The 18,293-nt window shown below is 39.3% G+C and overlaps 1 protein-coding gene across 1 annotated transcript; it reads right to left on the bottom strand.

Annotated features, from left to right (window-relative positions):
• Positions 1-16,223: 16,223 nt before the first annotated feature.
• Positions 16,224-17,820, bottom strand: LOC110583667 (cytochrome P450 2E1-like). The gene has a single exon (XM_044917663.1). It carries the CDS (start codon positions 17,798-17,800, stop codon positions 16,466-16,468), a length of 1,335 nt encoding a protein of 444 aa, XP_044773598.1. The 5' UTR covers positions 17,801-17,820; the 3' UTR covers positions 16,224-16,465.
• Positions 17,821-18,293: the final 473 nt, after the last annotated feature.

The raw sequence follows: 18,293 nt of genomic DNA, 5'->3' as shown, positions 1-18,293 counted from the left end.
AATTATTTTGATTTCTACAGTCACCTTAGAAAGTAGGAGGTGTTACTACCCCATTTTGTATACAAAAAAACTAAGGAAGAGAGAAGTTAGGATTCTAACCTAGCACTCTACTGCCAGAATCTGGTGCCAAAGTCTTTGCCTTTAACAACAACGCTATACTGCTTCTTTAAGAATTATCTTCTAAAAGTATTCATGTCCACTTGCCAGTTTAGCTTTGCAAGTCAAGCTCCATAACAAGGAGGTTGATGATTCATTGGAGGCACAGTGCTTGAAATTCTGGTAAATGCCAGCAAGTGAAGGATGCTGTCATTAAGTCATGACAATGTCACTCATTTTCAACTACAGAAAAATTTCCCTAGGAGACACCATTTGAATCTGACACTGAAGGAATTGTGTTGTTTGTTCTCAATAAAGGTAGAATTCTTTGTTAAGTAAAGAGGTAACGTTATTAACCAAAATACTTATTAGTTACATCTTCATCACAGATTTAAATAAAAACTGTCCATTGAACCTAATACAGTGCCTGATATGTGACCGCACCAATAAATATTTGTTAAATAAATGCCAAAAAACAGAAAGAGTAAATTTTAAAGAAATGCAACCTCTTGGGCATGGTTTAAATACTCTTTCTCATTGAAAAGAAACCCTCGTGCACTGTTGGTGGAGATACAAACTGGTGCAGCTACTGTGGAAAACAGTGTGGAGGTTCATTAAAAAGTTAAAAATAGAACTACCTTATGATCCAGTAATCACACTACCTGGTATTTACCTAAAGAATACAAAAACACTAATTCAAAGGGATACATGTACCCTTTTGGGTTTATAGCAGCATTATTTACATAGCCAAATTGTGGTAGCAGCCCATATCCATCAATAGATGAATGGATAAAGAAGGTGTGGTATATATACAATGAAATATTATTGAGCCATAAAAAAGAATGAAATCTTGCCACTTACAACAACATGGATGGAGCTAGAGAGTATAATGCTAAGTGAAATAAGTCAGTCGGAGAAAGACAAATAATGTATGACTTCCTTCATACGTGGAATTTGAGAAACAAGACAAATGAAAAAAAAAAAAAAAAAAGAGAGAGAGAAAACAAAAAATAGACTCTTAACTATAGAGAACAAACTCCTAGTTACCAGAGGGGAGGTGGGGGGTAGGGAGGAATGGGTGAAATAAGTTACAGGGATTAAGAGTACACTTACCGTGATGAACAATGGGTATATATGGAATTGTTGAATCACTACCTAAAACTAATATAACACTGTATGTTAACTACACTGGAATTAAAATAAAAAACCTAATAAAGAACATTTTTTTCTCATTAGAGTCCAACATTATCAACTGTTGAGGTTTCTAAATCCATTTACTTCATCTCTGTCCACATATGAATACAAATTTACCATTTTTATATTGGACTTTGCCTATTCGCAGTTTCCAACTGGTCAGTTGCTACTGGATCATTCAGGCATTTTGAAAAATTTGGTTACAAATGATGTTAAAGAATCTGCTTTTATTCTTGACTTAGTACCTGATTGTTGTCTTCTTGACACCACTTATTTCTCGATGAGGGCTTTATCCTCTACCTGGTACTTCTATGTTTCTTGTTCAAAAAGCAAAAATTCTTTTAGTCTTTTATGCAGTTGGTTTGACCAGCCACCTCCATGGATGATGGGAAAGTTTTGTAAGGTACAGTCCCAGGTACCACACTTCCACATGATGTATTTCTCCATAGACTTTTTTTTTTTTTTTTGTCTCTTTGAATGGTAGTTCTTTTTGGAAAAGCTATTCATCTGTCCCTCTTTCCAAATATAGTGCCTCAGGATGTTAGCAGTTTCTTTTGTATAGAGGGTAAATATTTCTCATAGAGGTCATAAGCAATGACCAATGGTTTGTTTATTAAACCTGAGAATTTAGGAAAAGATCAATATTGGTTTTGCTTCCCTGGGATATATGTGATCCGATGATAAGCATTTTAGTTGATGATTTCCATGTGTTCACGTGCTTATCCTAAGAAAATATCTTTATCTTGTACTTTTTATGTTTTCCCAACAATACACAAGAGTTAGTACACAGCAAGAATCCAATAAATGCTTACAAAATCAACTGAACAGTTTTGTTTTTAATAGATTTAAATCACTAAAGATTAGACTTTTCTCTCTTACATTTTTGACAAATATTGGAATATATTAGCTTATTTATGTTACTAAATAACTAAATTTTTAATAAATTTTTAAATTAAATAAATTACTAAATAACATCAAATTTAAAGTAAAAACTGGGTTTTTTAGATCTTTTATGAACACCTGGAGTATTTTTGATGGTCTTTTGTGTTTTTGAATGCACTAAAAAATACATGCAGATATGACCAATTGAGTTTTCCTTTTTCCTCAACTGAACTCCATGACTAAAAGATGTATTAACTGTAAGTTCATTTTTTATATGCTTTCTTCTATTTTCATAAACAAGTTTTTAATCACAAAAGTAATCCATGGATACAGTAACAAATTTCAAACAGTAAAGAAGGCATGAAATATAAAAGAGAAGATTCTTCCTTTTACTAATTCCCTGAGGCAGTCGCTCTGCTCCACCTCCATAGATAGAATCTTTGTTAACCTTTCCTTCTGACTTGGTTCTTCTTATTGCTGTCACTATACTTCTATTTTTAAATTTATAAACTTTAGACATTGTCTATTTTTCTGCAATGAAACTTTAAGAAGTTATCACATTAATTTTCCTTCCACCTCTCTTTCTCAGTCAACCGCTCAAATATTTTTAGTTATACCTTATCTTTACATTTCTAGGGTTCACAATAACCTAGCAATCTATCTCTATATCTTTCACCTGTTTATCTCTCTGTCTTTCTGTCTATCTATCTCTATATTCCCTTACATAAATCTGAGTCTTCTGTGCTTTGCCAACAGGATAATTAAAAAAATGAAATCCCAAATGGCTCGTATAATATGAACATGGAAACATTATTCCCTGCAGAATTAAATATTATGGCAGAAGCCATAAATGAGAATTCTATAACAGTAAAACTTTGCCACTCACAGGAGAATCTTCCAAGAATTAAGTCCTAATGAATATTCTTTAAATTTACTGCCATCTCTCTTCTCTATTCTGGATCACATATCAGTATTTCTTATATCCCACACTACCCTCATCTTGGGGTTCTTGTTTTGTTTGATTGTGCTCCTTTCTTGACAAATTAATTTTGAAAGTGTAGGATGTATGCATAGTAAGCTTCCTAAATTCTTACCTGTCTGGAAATGTGTTTGAAAATCTGTGGTATAAAATTTTGGATTCAAAATACTTTACCTTAAGAACTTTAAAAATATTGCTGAATTTTCCTTGGCATTCACTGTTAGTGATGAGAAATCTCAAGTCGATCTGATTCTATTCTCTTGCAGGTAATCTGATTTTCTCTCTCTGCTTTTAGGATTTTTCCTTATCCTTGGAGTTATAAATCATCAGTGGGATGGATATATGTATAAAGGAATATTTTTCAATGCTATTTGGCATTTGGTAGACTGGAGACTGAAAACTGAAGACAGAGACATGTTCTTCTTTTATCTCTTTGATTATGTCCCTTTATCCGTTGTCACTCAGGAATCCTACTTCTCAGACTTTTTGTTCTAGGTTGTTCTATCATCCATATTACTAGATCACAGTTTACCAGGTAAGTAATCAGGTGTGTGCATTTAATAATTTGTTCTATCCAATGAGTATGTCTTAATTCGATAATTATATACATATTTTTTCAAGACTCCTTTCTTTTTTCTTCATTGCCCTCCCACACACACTTTTTATAAAGCAGTGTGTTTTTATAAATATAACAGCCTTTTGAATTTTCCAGATAATAGACTTTTTAAGAAGTTCACTTCTGGTACGTGAATTATCTTTGCTTTCTCCAAGGACAGTTGTTCTATTTGTTCACCTTGGTGCTTCTTTTTCATGCTAATAATTTTCTTTAAAAGTCTGGAGATCCTTGGTGATTAAATCATGTTGAATAAAGAAACTTTGTTGCTTGGTATGAATGGCTGGAAAGGGTCTTTTTCAGATACTGGTAAATCCATTTTCTTAGTGGATCCTTCTTTTGACTAGGTGGGCTCACCATACGCTTTGTGTGATAGCACAGGGCATTTTGATGAGCAAATCATGGGCAACAGAAGGGCTAAATCATAGGCAACAGAAAGGCAGGCTAGGATCTCCACAATTGCCAAAGTTGGTGGGTGGGGGCACCTAACTCTAGTAGTGGAGTGCTTGACTATATCAGTCTTGGGTGTAGTTACTTATTCCTTTCTTTCCTCCCTCCCTTTTTATTTCCTTCTTTATTTTTTCTCTCCTTTTGAAGTCTGGACTTAATTCAGGCACTGCTATGCTTTTTTCGCTTGCCACAAAACCTCTGATGTCTTGTGCTATAACTTTCTCTGCCGTGATTTCTCCATCAATCCTATACTAGCTGAAATGTGTCAAAACGTCCAGTCCATTGATGGCACTTCTTCTGTTTTACAGTGTTATTTTGGGTTTATTCTTTTAGAAATATATCCTCCTACAAAAGCAAAAATGAACTATTGGGACTTCATCAAGATAAAGAGCTTCTGCAGAGTGAAGGGAACAATCAACAAAACTAAAAGGCAGCCTATGGATTGGGAGAAGATATTTACAAATGACATATCTGATAAAGGGTTAGTATCCAAAATCTATAAAGAACTTATTCAAACTCAACACCCCCAAAACAATAATCCAGTTAAGAAATGGGCAGAAGACATGAATAGACACTTTTCCAAAGAAGACATCCAGATGGCTAACAGACATGTGAAAAGATGCTCAACATCACTCATCATCAGGGAAATACAAATCAAAACCATGATGAGGTACCACCTCACACCAGTCAGAATGGCTAAAATTAACAACACAAGAAACAACAGGTGTTGGCGAGGTTGCGGAGAAAGGGCAACCCTCTTACACTGTTGGTGGGAATGCAAACTGGTGCAACCACTCTGGAGAACAGTTTAGGAGGTTCCTCAAAAAGTTAAAAATAGAACTACCCTACAATCCAGCAATTACACTACTAGGTATTTATCCAGAGGATACAAAAATACAGATTTGAAGGGGCACATGCACTCTGATGTTTATAGCAGCAGTATCTACATTAGCCAAACTATGGAAAGAGCCTAAATGTCCATAGACTGATGAATGGATAAAGATGTGGCCTATACATACAATGGAATATTATTCAGCCATCACAACAACGTGGACAGAGCTAGAGTGTATTATGCTAAGTGCAATAAGTCAGTCAGAGAAAGACAAATACCATATACTCTCACTCCTATGTGGAATTTAAGAAAGAAAATTAGATGAACATATGGGAAGAGGGAAAAGACAAAAAGGAGAGAGGGAAACAAGCCATAAGTGACTCTTTTTTTTTTTTAAAGATTTTGTTTATTTTTATTTATTTGACAGAGAGAGAGAAACAGCATGAGAGGGGATAGGGTCAGAGGGAGAAGCAGGCTCCCCGCTGAGCTGGGAGCCAGATGTGGGACTCGATCCCGGGACTCCGGGATCATGACCTGAGCCAAAGGCAGTCGCTCAACCAACTGAGCCACCCAGGCGCCCTGTGACTCTTAATGATAGAGAACAAACTGAGGGTTGGTGGAGGGAGGAGGGTGAGGAGTGGGCTAGATGGGTGATGTGTATTAAAAAGGGTGCTTGTTGTGATGAGCACTGGGTGTTGTATGTAGGTGATGAATTCTACTGAATTCTACTCCAGAAACCAATATTGCACTGTATGTTAACTAACAAAATTTAAGTTAAAAAAATATATATCCTCCTGTCATTTCAATGGAATTTGGAGTGGGGGATGGAAGGTGGGAGAGGAGGATAGAGCCCTGTGCTCAAGCTGGTATTTTGAGCAGGGAGCCTGTAGATCATTTAGAAGTGTGTACCATTTTGTGTTAAAGTAAATGGACTAAGTTCACAATATATCTTTAGTTTTCATTCAGATGTGGGCTTCTCCGAAGTCTCACTTTCCCTCCAAAGAGAATGAAAAAGCAAAATAGTTTTAATAAATATAATGAATGTTAAGCATTTCCAACAACTATTTATGAATTAATATTTGAATATTGGAAGGCAGATTAAAAGCAATAAAGATGATAAAAACTTTCATGACAATTGACTTCTACTGTTCCCCTAATAAGTTACATTTGACATCTTTTGGCTTAGATTATAGTAGTACCTGAGCCAAAGGCAGATGCTTAACGGACTGAGCTACCCAGGCGCCTCTGCATCTATTTTTAAAAGGAAATCACTGAAGCTAAAGGAGGTTAAATAACTTTCCCAAGCTCACCAGCTGGTATCTGGCAGATCTGGGATTTGGGTCTGCCCGACTCCACACCCATGTGTACTCTTGTCCTCTCATGGGTGAACACCACACAGTAAGTCATTTATTCAGGTTCATGGTAGCCTCAGATTTTTGTAGCTTCAGGAAACCTTAGAGATGACCCCATCCAAACTTCATTTTATAGACAAGGACATGGAAGCCCAGGGAGGTGAGTGAATGATCAAGATGGCGGCAGTAGCAGAAGCACAAGTCAGGGATCCTGACTCCTGAGCAGGGACTTTTTCTAGGATACTGTCTTGTTAACTGGGAAAACACTTAGCTAAATAAGATGACCAAAATAAGTATACCATGAACTTTTAAGAAATTTAAAAATTTTTGAGTTTTGGACATGCTCAGCCCTCAATGTGAACAAGTGAGTGTTTTTCATTTAATTCAGAAGAGAAAATTTTAAATACTTTGACTAGTGTTAATCAACACTTGGCAGTGTTTCAAATTCAATGATTTTTCACACACTAAATTTAGCTCAATTTAAAATTCCATGATTCAATCCAATGAACAGTTTCTATCCAGATCATTCTGGTGCTTCTATCTGTTGCTTGGTTCAGTAACCACTTCATCCCATCTCCTTGCAAGTTCTCACTGGGGTGTCTCCCTTGACATTCTTCATCTTCTGTTCTTCTCAGGAAGATGATTTAGAAAACAACCATGGAAACCCTGATCAATCAATATGTTCACCATAACTTCCTTCAGATGTTTTCCTCTCATTTTCACACAAATACTGTTCGAAATTTATTTAGTTATTATGAGCAGTGTCTCTCCCAGAGTGCTCATGCGTTCCGATATCACAATCAGCAACTTCCTAGAAATGCTATTCACAGGGCCCAGCATCCCTGAGGACTCTATAGCATTTCAAGAGGCCAATAAAGAGGGTTAGTCCACTCACATCTTGCCCTCCAGTTTGTTCATTATGTGCATTGTAATATTTTTCTTTGGGAAGAAGATGTTGGAAAATACCTCTCTACCTTGACTTTTGTTTTCTCTAAAAATAGTTTTGTGTTCTATGGATATATCTTTGAAATATACTAATATTCAAATTCCTTTATTTATGATTGTTTTGTTATTCTTTCATAGGAGATATTATTTTTTGGTCTTTCTTTCCATTCATCCCTTGCAAAAAAACAAAACAAAACCAGTTTTCATTTAGCCAAGATATTATGTGAATATAAGATTTTTTTACAAAGTATCTTATCATGATCAATTACTCTTTGACATAAATAGGGCAGATAAAGTAACAGAAGAAATGTATCTGCTCCAAAGCAAAAATAGACAGTGATTCTATGCTAAAGATAAAAGATAAACAATTTTATCTTTTCCATTTCAGTGGTAAAACAAGTCAGAAACTTAGGGTCACCCTTGATTCTTCTCTTCCTTCGAATCCCAGCCATGATTAAGCTCTGTCAATAAATCCAAAATATCTCCCCAATCCACACTTTTTTCCTCTTCCCATGGTGACTGCAGTAGTCCAGGCCATCACCCCCTCTTGCTCCAATTGCTGCATCAGTCTCCCTGGGGGCTTCCTTGCCTCTCTTCTTGCACCCCCTGCCCACCCACTCTCACCACTGCAACCAGAGAGACCTCCGGATTACAATTCAGATCACGTCAGTGTCCTTTTCAACACATCAATATCTTGGCTTTTGGGTTGGAACAAATTTCAAATGTCTCAAGTCAGGTAAGATCCTGCAAGGTCTGACCTCTGCAGCTGCACGATCATCACTCTCTTTTATACTCTATATTCCAGCCACACCGAACTGTGGCTAGTTCCTTGACTGCCCCACCACGGCCTGCCTCCTCTCTGGGCCTTTGCATGTGCTGTTACTTCTTTTCAGGGAGTTACCCCTCATCTCCTCTCCCCCAGCTACTTTCCTCTTTTTGTCACACACTCTCCCTTTGCCCAATTCCTTCTGAGCTTTTCATCCTCATTCAGCATCTTTTCCTCTGGGAAACCTTCCTTATTTCCTCAAGACTGAGATAGGTGCCTCTCTTAGTATTCCCAGCACCCCTCGGCTTATGACAATCAGTGCTTATCACCCTGGAGAACCATTGCCTGTTGCTGGCCCATCTCATCCTCTGGACTGTAAGTTCCTTGAAAGATGGAACAAGTCTTCTTCACCACCTTCTGGCCCTAAAATGGTAATATCAGGGATTATGAAATATAGTCTGAGGCCCACATTATGAAAATGTCTGCTTTGAAGGGCGATGAACTCACCCATACTAACAAGTCTTTTATTTGGCATGTGTGTGCACGTGGTGTGTGCATCCACAGACTAAAAGCTAAACAGATCTCTATGACTCTTGAGATCCAGATTGAATTGTGTCAAAGTCCCAAGTTTAGAGCCTGGAGGATTTCTAGGACTCCCTCAAATTTGAGCATTTTGCTGGTGCTGAAATTCCTGACTTCCTTGTCCTCTGGGCTCCTGCATCTTTATATAATATATATATATATATACTTCGCTGCCTTGGCCTAGATATGAAACAATGCATCTTGGAATCCCACACACACACACACAAATGCTCTTTACAAGCAAACTTTAGTGAGTGATGTGCACTTGACAGATGATTTTGTATCAGAGATAAAGGAAAGTTTATACTGCAGACATGGTAGCAAAGTCCCTTTTTAACACAAGCCATTGTGGACGGCTCTGTGTGCCCCTTTGCCCATAGAGCTGCCATGTTCCACGCATGCCTCCCCCACCATATGCACACCAATTCATTTGCCTGCATGCAGAGACAGATGGGGGTGGGGTTTAGAGGCTGGCACTGCCACTTACATCTCTGTGACCTTGGACAAATGACATTCACTACTTTATGACTTAGATTCCTCAATGGTAAAATAGAAATAAGAGTATTTACTTTATAAGATTGTTACAGTGGCGTCAAATAAGTTACTAGACATGAAGTTCTTAAAATATGCCTGGCATATTAAGTGCTCAACAAATGTTAGTAGTTTGTATTGCTCCACCCAAGCCCAAAGTATTCTGGAGAACTGCACCCTAGTTTAGAGGGAGCAGAATTTTTCATTGTCACATTACAAATCTACTAAGTTATCACATGAAAGAATGAGAATGATGTTATTACAATGCTCTAAACTACAACTGGAGCTTATCAGAGTTTACTTAAGACTCCAGTTCAGCATGCTTCTACTAAGGTACAAGTGTCACTCAAGTACAGCACTCCTATTCATGGCAGATCCACGCAGGTAGAGCTCAATGTTCAGGTGACTCCCTTCCCTCCCATGTCATGTACTTCATATATTGATTTGCTGCTTGTGACCCGGACCATTAAAATAACTCACAACACACTATGCTAATACATGTTAATACACAAGATCCACATATGTTAATAAAATTGCTTGGTTGTTTTTAAGTTAATAGTTAAGTTTTATAACAAAGACTATGTGTGTAATTTCACATTATTTCCTTATAAAGTAAATAATCAGCCACATGTATATGTTACAGGAAAAGAGTTTACCAAAATTTGTTGACTTTTCCCTTTCAACTTCTTTCTTATCACTTAGCATAGTTTTCCCTGGAAAATGAGAATGAGTTAAATAGGTGGGTTTTGCTGATTTCAGCTCCAATTGTATAGGCAGTAGTCTACTTCCCCAAATGTGTAATACTGTAGTAGGTATTCAAGAAATATTTTTTGAATTAATATTGAATATATATTTTTAAAAAGGACCAAATTAGGATACCCGGGTAGCTCAGTCAGTTAAGTGTCTGCCTTCCACCTGCCCCCGGATCGAGCTCCACATCATCAGGCTCCCTGCTCAGCGGGGAGTCTGCTTCTCCCTCTGCCCCTCCCCTCACATGTGCTCCCTCTCAAATAAATAAAATATTTTTTTTAAAAAAGGACCAAATTATCTCAGTAGCAACAAGCACACATAGCACCCAGATTCTGGTTTCTAATACCATTCTCTAATTAAAGGATCCAAGGCTTCTTGGAGAAATGGATAACTCTAGGATTGGAGCAGGAAATATAAATGTGAGCCTGGAGCATCTTGTAATGTCAGAAAGTAAGGAGCTTCTCAAAAATAAAAACCCCACAATGACGAGGATACTTCAAAGGGATATGGGAACCATCTAAAAAAGTTCCTAATGGTCAAAGCTGAAACAATTTACAACAAAATAAATAACTTGGTATTGGATTATAACCCAAAGCATAAAATAAATATCTGTGAGTCCATAGCAATGTAAATAAATTATTGGTTTAATAAAGAAATAAATGGAGAGAATAGAAAAACTTCCATTGCAGAACTCACGTAGCTACTATGCATTCAAGGAGGTGGAGCATAACTCCCTACACATTCACACGTTTAAGTATAGTGACTTCCTTCCAAAGGAAGGGGAAAGAATAAACTAAAGAGAGGGGAAAGAATAAACTAAAGGGGAGAAAGCTGAAAAACACAACTTCAGCCAGGTGATCAAAATTGACATTAACAATGATAAGTCATACTGATAAGATACATCCTTGCTATGATAGTATGAGAACTACACTATACTTCTGTGTGTTTTCCTCCCCAAAACTCATAATATCAAACCAATCATAAGAAAAATATCAGAAAAATCTCAATTGATGGACATTCTATAAAATACTTGACCAGTATTCCTTGAAAGTGTCAAGGTCATCAAAAACAAGGAGAATCTGAGAAACTGTCAAAGCCAAGAGGAGCCTAAGTAGACATGACTGCAAATATAATGTGACATCCTGGGTGGGATCCTGGAACAGAAAAGAATGTCAGATAAAAACAGAGGACTTTAGTTAAAATATTAAAAATATGGACTTTAGTTAATAATACTGTGTTCATTAACTGTGGTTCATTAAATGTGACTAATGTTCCATACTAACATAAAATATTAAGAATAGATTAAACAGGGTGTAAAGTATCTGTAGTAACTAGGCAACTTTTCTCTAAATCTAAATTTGTTCTAAAGTTTAAAAAAAAAACAAATTAATTTGTATTCCTTTATATAATTCAACTGATAGTGAATAGCTGTTATCTCTCCCATTCTTAACCAAAAAGCCAAAATCCTTTATTAAAATTCTTTTATACTTTCTCCTTTGCTGAAAATAATTAAAGAAATGTTTAATCACATTATTCGTTCACATACTGAACTCTCCTTCAAGTTTGTAAAGACATTTTAATACCTTACTTTAACAGTCATCAGAAAGAAAATAGAATGAAAAAGAGGAAAAAGTTTATCTTCAGTAAGCAAATGTAATAACATTTTACAAGTGGAGCTTGAGTATTTAGTCTGAAAGCATCTCTGTTGGTGTCTTTGCTGTTCACTCCCAAGGCCAAGTTCCTCCCTGCCCCCTTGGATGAGAATGCAGACAGATCCTATGGGTCTTCCGGTCATTCTCAGATACTTAGAAGTTCTCTGAAACCCTTAGTGAAACAAAAAAGAAACTATCTCATTTCAGTAATTAATTTCTTTAGTCCAGTGTAGTGAAAACATCGGTCTTCATCCAAAGTTAAGTTTTCTCCCCTCTGGCAAACTTAAGCCAGGTGCGAGGAGGCCCTGGCAGCGAGAAGGGGTAAGAAGAGATTCTTCTCTCCATCTTTGCCTTGGTTTTCCCCCTTCTCTCCTCTTCTCATTCTCCATGCTTTCTGTCTCTAGGTGTTGGAACAAAGGAGAGAGAGGAGAAAAATTGGTCAATGAAGACATTAGTAGATTAGTCCTGTCTGGGGCAGGTGCTCTCTGGGCCTTATTTAAAACCAACTCAATGTCAGAGGGCACTTTCAGGGATCCAGTTCGAGGTCACAGCATTTCTGAATATCTCTTGTTTACCACTCTCTTGATTAAAAAAAAATGCATCTCTACTTTAATTGTTAACGTCCTTACTTAGCACTGTGCATCCTGTATACCCTTGCAGCTCCTGCCTGCTAAGGCCTTCTCGCCGCATAGGTAGGTATCTTGAACTAGGTCTAAGAAAAGTCAACCCCCATCTCTCATTTATGGGCCTACATCTGGCCCATGGGGGCACTCATACATCTTTGGTTCCAATAAGTTCTGGTACCTTATGTTGCACCAATGAAATTCTCTCATTCACGTGCCCTGCTCTTGAAGTGGCCTGCCAGAGTCCCACTTCCTTTAGATTTCTTCATGTATGAGTCAGACAGCCGTCCCTGGGTTGATCAACCTCCTGAGGGTCTCAGAGGATCTGCTGAACCTCCTTTCTCTAAGCTTAGAGTTAGAGATAGGTCCTCCTTCCTTATGCTCACCAGGGGGAGAGGTGGCAAAACTTAGGATCACAGCACACTAACGATTCTCTCCTCAAATTCTCTCCTATGCTTAAATCCTTTTTTATTGTCCTAATTTTTTAAAAAGATTTTATTTATTTATTTGACAGAGAGAGAGAGCAGGGACACAAGCAAGGGGAGTGGGAGAGGGAGAAGCAGCCTTCCCGCTGAGCAGAAACCCTGATGCGGGGCTCGATCCCAGGACCCTGGGATCATAACCTGAGCCGAAGGCAGACGCTTAATGACTGAGCCACCCAGATGCCACTGTCCTGTCTAATTTTTGTAAAGGCTGTCCAACTAGGGGTTGAAAAATACTGGGTTTTGACCACACCCCCTTTGTAAGTCCTCCTGGTGGCTAGGCACTTCATTTTAAATTGTGCTATTATTTGCCTCGGGGCCTTGGACAAAACCCAGACTCAAATAGTTCTTTTTGTGCACACTCTTATGAAAGGAGATAAACATGACCACAGAGTACCAGGCACACCTGCCAAACACTACGAAATCTGGATCACAGTAAAAGAGGAAGTTAAGATCTAACCCTAAGTAGGGAATCAAATTTCCTAATCATAAGTAGCACAATTCTAAAGAAGCCTAGGCAATTGTCCTTTCATCAGAACAAGTTGTAGGGATGTGGGTTATCCAAAGAAGAAATGGAAAGTCTATGGAGAGATCCAGATTCATAGAAACCAACAGCAGAGGAGGGAAAACTAAAGGAATAATTATACTCTCAAACCATTTCAACTGTTCACAGCCAGGCCTCAAGATGGCTTGAGTTTTGTGTTTTAACTAGCAATATAGAAGCAACCCAAATGTTAATAATCATCATAACTAACACAGTTTTTTTTTTATGTGACAGGCACTTCTCTAAGTGAATTTACATGTACCAACTCATTCAATCCTCATAGAAACCCTATGACATGGGCATTGTTATCTCAGCTGAGTCACAGAGATAATAAGCAGTTTACACAAGGTTATCCAGCAAGCAAATGTTGGAGCTAAGATTTTTAATCAGGCAGTCAGGCCCCAAAGACTACTCTTAATCCTGACTCTAATGTTATGGTTCTTTGAGACTGGAATAATTTGATCAACTCATTTCATTTTTTTTTAAATTTCTCCACTAATAGTTTATAGCCATTAAAATTTAAGTAAACAAAATCAAGTTTCAGCCAGTAGTTCTGGAGTTCTTGACACTGTCATCAGTATTCTAGAAGAACACAAATATGGGTAAGACATAGCCTCTGTCCTCAAAGAACTTTGAGTTGAATTGAAGGTCATTGATGGCTAAGAAAGAATAGATGTGCCTTGATCTCCATTGTAGCATGAGATTTTTTTTTTTTAACTTGCAGAAGATTTTATAAGTACCATGTGAAGACTCAACAGGGTGCTATAACATGGTGAAGTGAACACCTCTTGTCTCGTGCTCACACATAGCAGGTGCTCACTCAGTATCCATTGACTGAATAAGTGAGTGCCTGCAATTCAGAGGAAAGAAGAACAACACTAAGTTGGGGCTATTTTGGAAAGATTTCATGGGACTTAATTGCGTATATTTCCTTTAATCTTCCTAGTGCTACAAAGATCTTCATTTTCTATGAAGATCTTCACAGAAAATTGTGATCTTCATTTTCTATGAGGATATTGAAGCACAGATTACTTTAATACCTTGCCCAAGTTCACATGAGTTTGAGGAAGCAGAATTGAGATTCACCCTGCACCTGTGTGATGCCCCATCTCTTTGTCCACTGTGCGGCTTGTGGGCAGGAGGGAGGCCATCTTTGGGGAAGGGAGCAATAGCAGCAAAGTAAGGGTGGCCTTGAAAGGCTCAGCAGGTTTGCAAGAGAGCTGGGACTGAGAATGCATGGAGTTCAGCAGCAGTGAGAGGGAAATGAGGTCCCATAGGCAGGTGGGGCCTGGATAGAGGCACTGTGGCAGCCAGACTGAGGACTTGAAATTGTGAACTGCGGGGAGCCACTGAAGGTTTATGGGCAGGCGGCACCAGGGATCTAGAAGACATCCCCTGGATAAAGTGGGGAATCGATCCAAGAGAGGGAAATAAGAGGCAAGAGGAGGCTATTCCAACAGCCTTGTTCTCATAGTGAACACTAGTGGTTATTAAAGAAAGAAGCAGCAGCGGCAGTAACATCTCAGTAATAGTTAAGCTGTGCAAAGACTAAAAGGCAAATGATAAATGTATTATAAAGGTGAGTATTTGACAGAAGCAAAAGGCATGTCTAGTGTTAAGTCAGAGGCTGCAGAATAATAAATACTTGCTCTGTTCTGAGGTGAGACAGTGATATACGCCTTTGAGAATTGCAGCCCTACTTTGGTATAGAAAAATGGAGGGGGGAGCACAATTAGAATTTTCTAGAAATATTATTTAGAAACAGCAACATAGCAACAGCAGTTTGCCCCTCATTCTCTTTTTGTACATGGGTCAGAACTTGAGGTTCAAGAGTTTAGCAGAGTGAAGGAAAAGATTGCAGTTCTGACAATGGGGACCAAGGGAGAGCCCCACATGTCTGATTATATCTGACAAGGTTGGTCCACATGCTTGTTTCTGTTTTCTCCCCTCCTCAAGTGTCCTTGAGGACAAAGCTGAGCCCTGCATTTCCTTTGTATCCTCCCAGGCTGGAGACACAGCAAGAGCTTAATAAATGCTTCTTCAAAGGGGATAATAAACCACATACAAAAAAGAAGTTAACAGTTTTAGAACATGAGTAATATTTACGTAAAAGGGGTCTTATTCCCTCCTTGTCAGAAAAATGTCCCCAAACTGTCACTTACATATGACTAGGATACTCAGAGGCAAGAACATTTAATGGCTTGGACTGTGAGAGAGGGCCTTTCTAAAAGAGGCACACTTTGGGGGTAGGAAAGGTGAGGGGAGACAATGAGAAAAAAGTAGAAAGTGTGAGACTTCTTTTCCTTCTTTACATGGTGCCCAAGTTGACTGAAGCAGAGAAAAGGAGGTTTTGGCAATCTCATTCCAGATGCACAGACTGTTTAACCAGGGGTCTCCTACCAATGCTCAGAAACTTCCTATGCATAGGTAGAAATCTTATGATCCAGTTTCTTACAGAGAGAGACTCATCACACAAATCTGGAACTTTTCCAATACCATATAAATTGTTAAATTCCTTCCCAAATCTGCCCACATATCATCTGTCTTCCAGTTGGACACTATTTTTTGTAACTTATGTTGCCAATAAATGGTTTTTCATATATATTTACAGAAACATTTTCTGAAAGTGTCTGATGTCTTTGAATATTATTTATTTTAGCAAATATTCATGGAGCACCTACTTTCTGCCAAGTACTGTGCAAGGTGTTGAGAAACAAAAATATTCAGACTCAGTCCCTACCTACAAATAATTCAGTTTAGTGGGGGAGACTGACACATATCAGATAACTATTCAACAACATGGCAAGCACAGTAATTGATTTTCACAGATAATCATAAGGGGTAATCAGGAGAAAAGCCTAACCTGATCCAAGTGGACTCAGGGAAAAGGGAGGTCGGGGAAGTTTTCTAGACCTCACAATGTTTGAATAGATTTTTTAAATGGTGGAGTCTTTTTTTTTTTTTTTGTTTCAATTTGTTTAATTAGTTTTACACAATCTTTTTTGGACTTTGCTGTCAAATTTCATCTGATGTCCATAACTCTAGAAAGCAGCACCTCTAGCCCAATTTCTTCCCTGAGTACTTTCACTGAGACTGTGCAAGGAGGGTCTTCCTGGAGGCACCAAGGGGACATGGGGGGAGCAGGAAAACTCCAGGTTTGCATCGAAGAGCCTGGGGATGGGGCAGGACTCTTCAGCCCGAGCGGGGAATGACACAGAGTTTGTAATGGGGTGGGATCTTGGCAAACCCGATTAGGATGGGACTGAGGTCAATATCCTTGGGGTCAACAAGAGACTTCAGGTTAAAGTGCTGCAGAACAGCGGACAAGAACAGGAACAATTCCATGCGAGCCAGGCCTTCTCCAACACACACCCGCTTTCCTGCAGAAAATGCCTTGAAATAGTCACTATATTTGAACTTTCCATTTTCATTCAGAAAGTGCTCTGGCTTAAATTTCTCTGGATCAGGAAATTCTTGGTTGTCAAACAAGATGGAGTCCAGTGTTGGAATTACAACAGTGCCCTTGGGGATGACATATCCCCTGAACACCGTGTCCTGGTTTGCTTCATGGGGCAGGTTGGAGGGCAGGAGGTCGATGAATCGCTGAATCTCATGCACCACGGCATCCATGTAGGGCATCTCTACCCTGTCCTTGATGGCAGGGATTCGGCTTGGCCCAATCACCCTGTCGATTTCTTCATGAAGTTTCTCTTCGATCTCTGGGTATTTCATGAGAATCAGGAGCCCGTATCTCAGAGTGGTGCTGGTGGTCTCTGTACCCGCAAAGAACAGGTCAGCCACGGTCACAGCAATGTTGTCCGAGGTGCACCAAGGCTCTGCACCGTATCTTTCCTTCTGCAACTCCAGGAGCAGGCAGTCAGTGAAGTCCCGGGGGCAGTTGGGGTCCAGAGACTCCTGATGCTCCTTCACTCTTTCTGAAGTGTAATCTTTTATTTCAGACACATTTTTAAATACTTTTCGATGGCTTCCAGGCAGGTACTGCAGATAGCTTGGGAAAACGTTATAAAGTTGGAGCCAGCGTGTGCTGAGCAGGTAGAAGTTCTCATTGAAAAGCCTCTGTATCCTCAGACCCGTCTCATCCATGTAGTCAAAGTGCTTGTGGAAGAGGATGTCAGCGATGACGTTGAAGGGGGCAAAGCCCAGGAGAAAGGTGGGGTCGAAGGGCTGGCCTCTGTCCTTATGCAACTGGAACGCGAAGATTTCTCCTCTGCCAGAAAGGTCATTCTTGTGGTCAAGCAGAGCTTCCTTCACCGCCTTGTAGCCATGCAGGACCACAGTGCACTGGGAGCCCAGGTACAAGGTGAACACTGGTCCGTACCGCTCTGCCAGCTTGGTGAAAGATTTTGGAACATTCTTTAAATCCAACTGAAGAAGATTCCCTATAATGGGCAGTGGAAAAGGGCCAGGGGGCAGTTTCCAGGTGCTGTAGATCTGCTTCCAGATAGAGATAAGCATTAGGGTGGCCATCCACACCAGCAGGGCAACTGTGATGCCCAAGGCAGCCATGGTGTCTTTGGGGTCACTGCTGACTTGTGAGAATGCTCTGAAGAAAGGCAAAGCTTTTATAATGCACCCTCGGGAAGGAGGGTGACCAGCCAACCAATGCCATTTCTTCTGGCCCAAGATATTAGTTTACTATTAGCTGCTGTTGGCCATCATTTCAAAAGCTGATTCCCGTACTGGTTGCATCCAAGAAACTCTATCCTGGTGCTCAGGCTCTGTCAACACTGGATGCTGGCACTTGCACCAAAGTCAGCAAACACAGCATCCAGGGAAATACCACACCAATCCTTGGATCAGAAGATCACACTGGTTTGGAAGATGGCGGAGGAGTAGGAGACCTGGATTTCCTCTGGTCTCAGGAACTCAGCCGGATAGGGATCAAACCATTCTGAACACCCACAAACTCAACAGGAGATCGAAGAAAATAGCAACAACTCTCTGAACAGAAAAGCGACCACCCCCTAGAAGGTAGGACGTGTGGAGAAGTGAATCCGAG

This window comes from Neomonachus schauinslandi, chromosome 8, assembly GCF_002201575.2.
Source record: "Neomonachus schauinslandi chromosome 8, ASM220157v2, whole genome shotgun sequence".
NCBI classification, from domain to species: domain Eukaryota; kingdom Metazoa; phylum Chordata; class Mammalia; order Carnivora; family Phocidae; genus Neomonachus; species Neomonachus schauinslandi.
This window is presented reverse-complemented; position numbering and strand designations above follow the sequence as displayed.

Bases quoted from the DNA above. Each gene is read 5' to 3' on its own strand.
- LOC110583667 (XM_044917663.1), bottom strand. From the start codon at position 17,800: ATGGCTGCCTTGGGCATCACAGTTGCCCTGCTGGTGTGGATGGCCACC.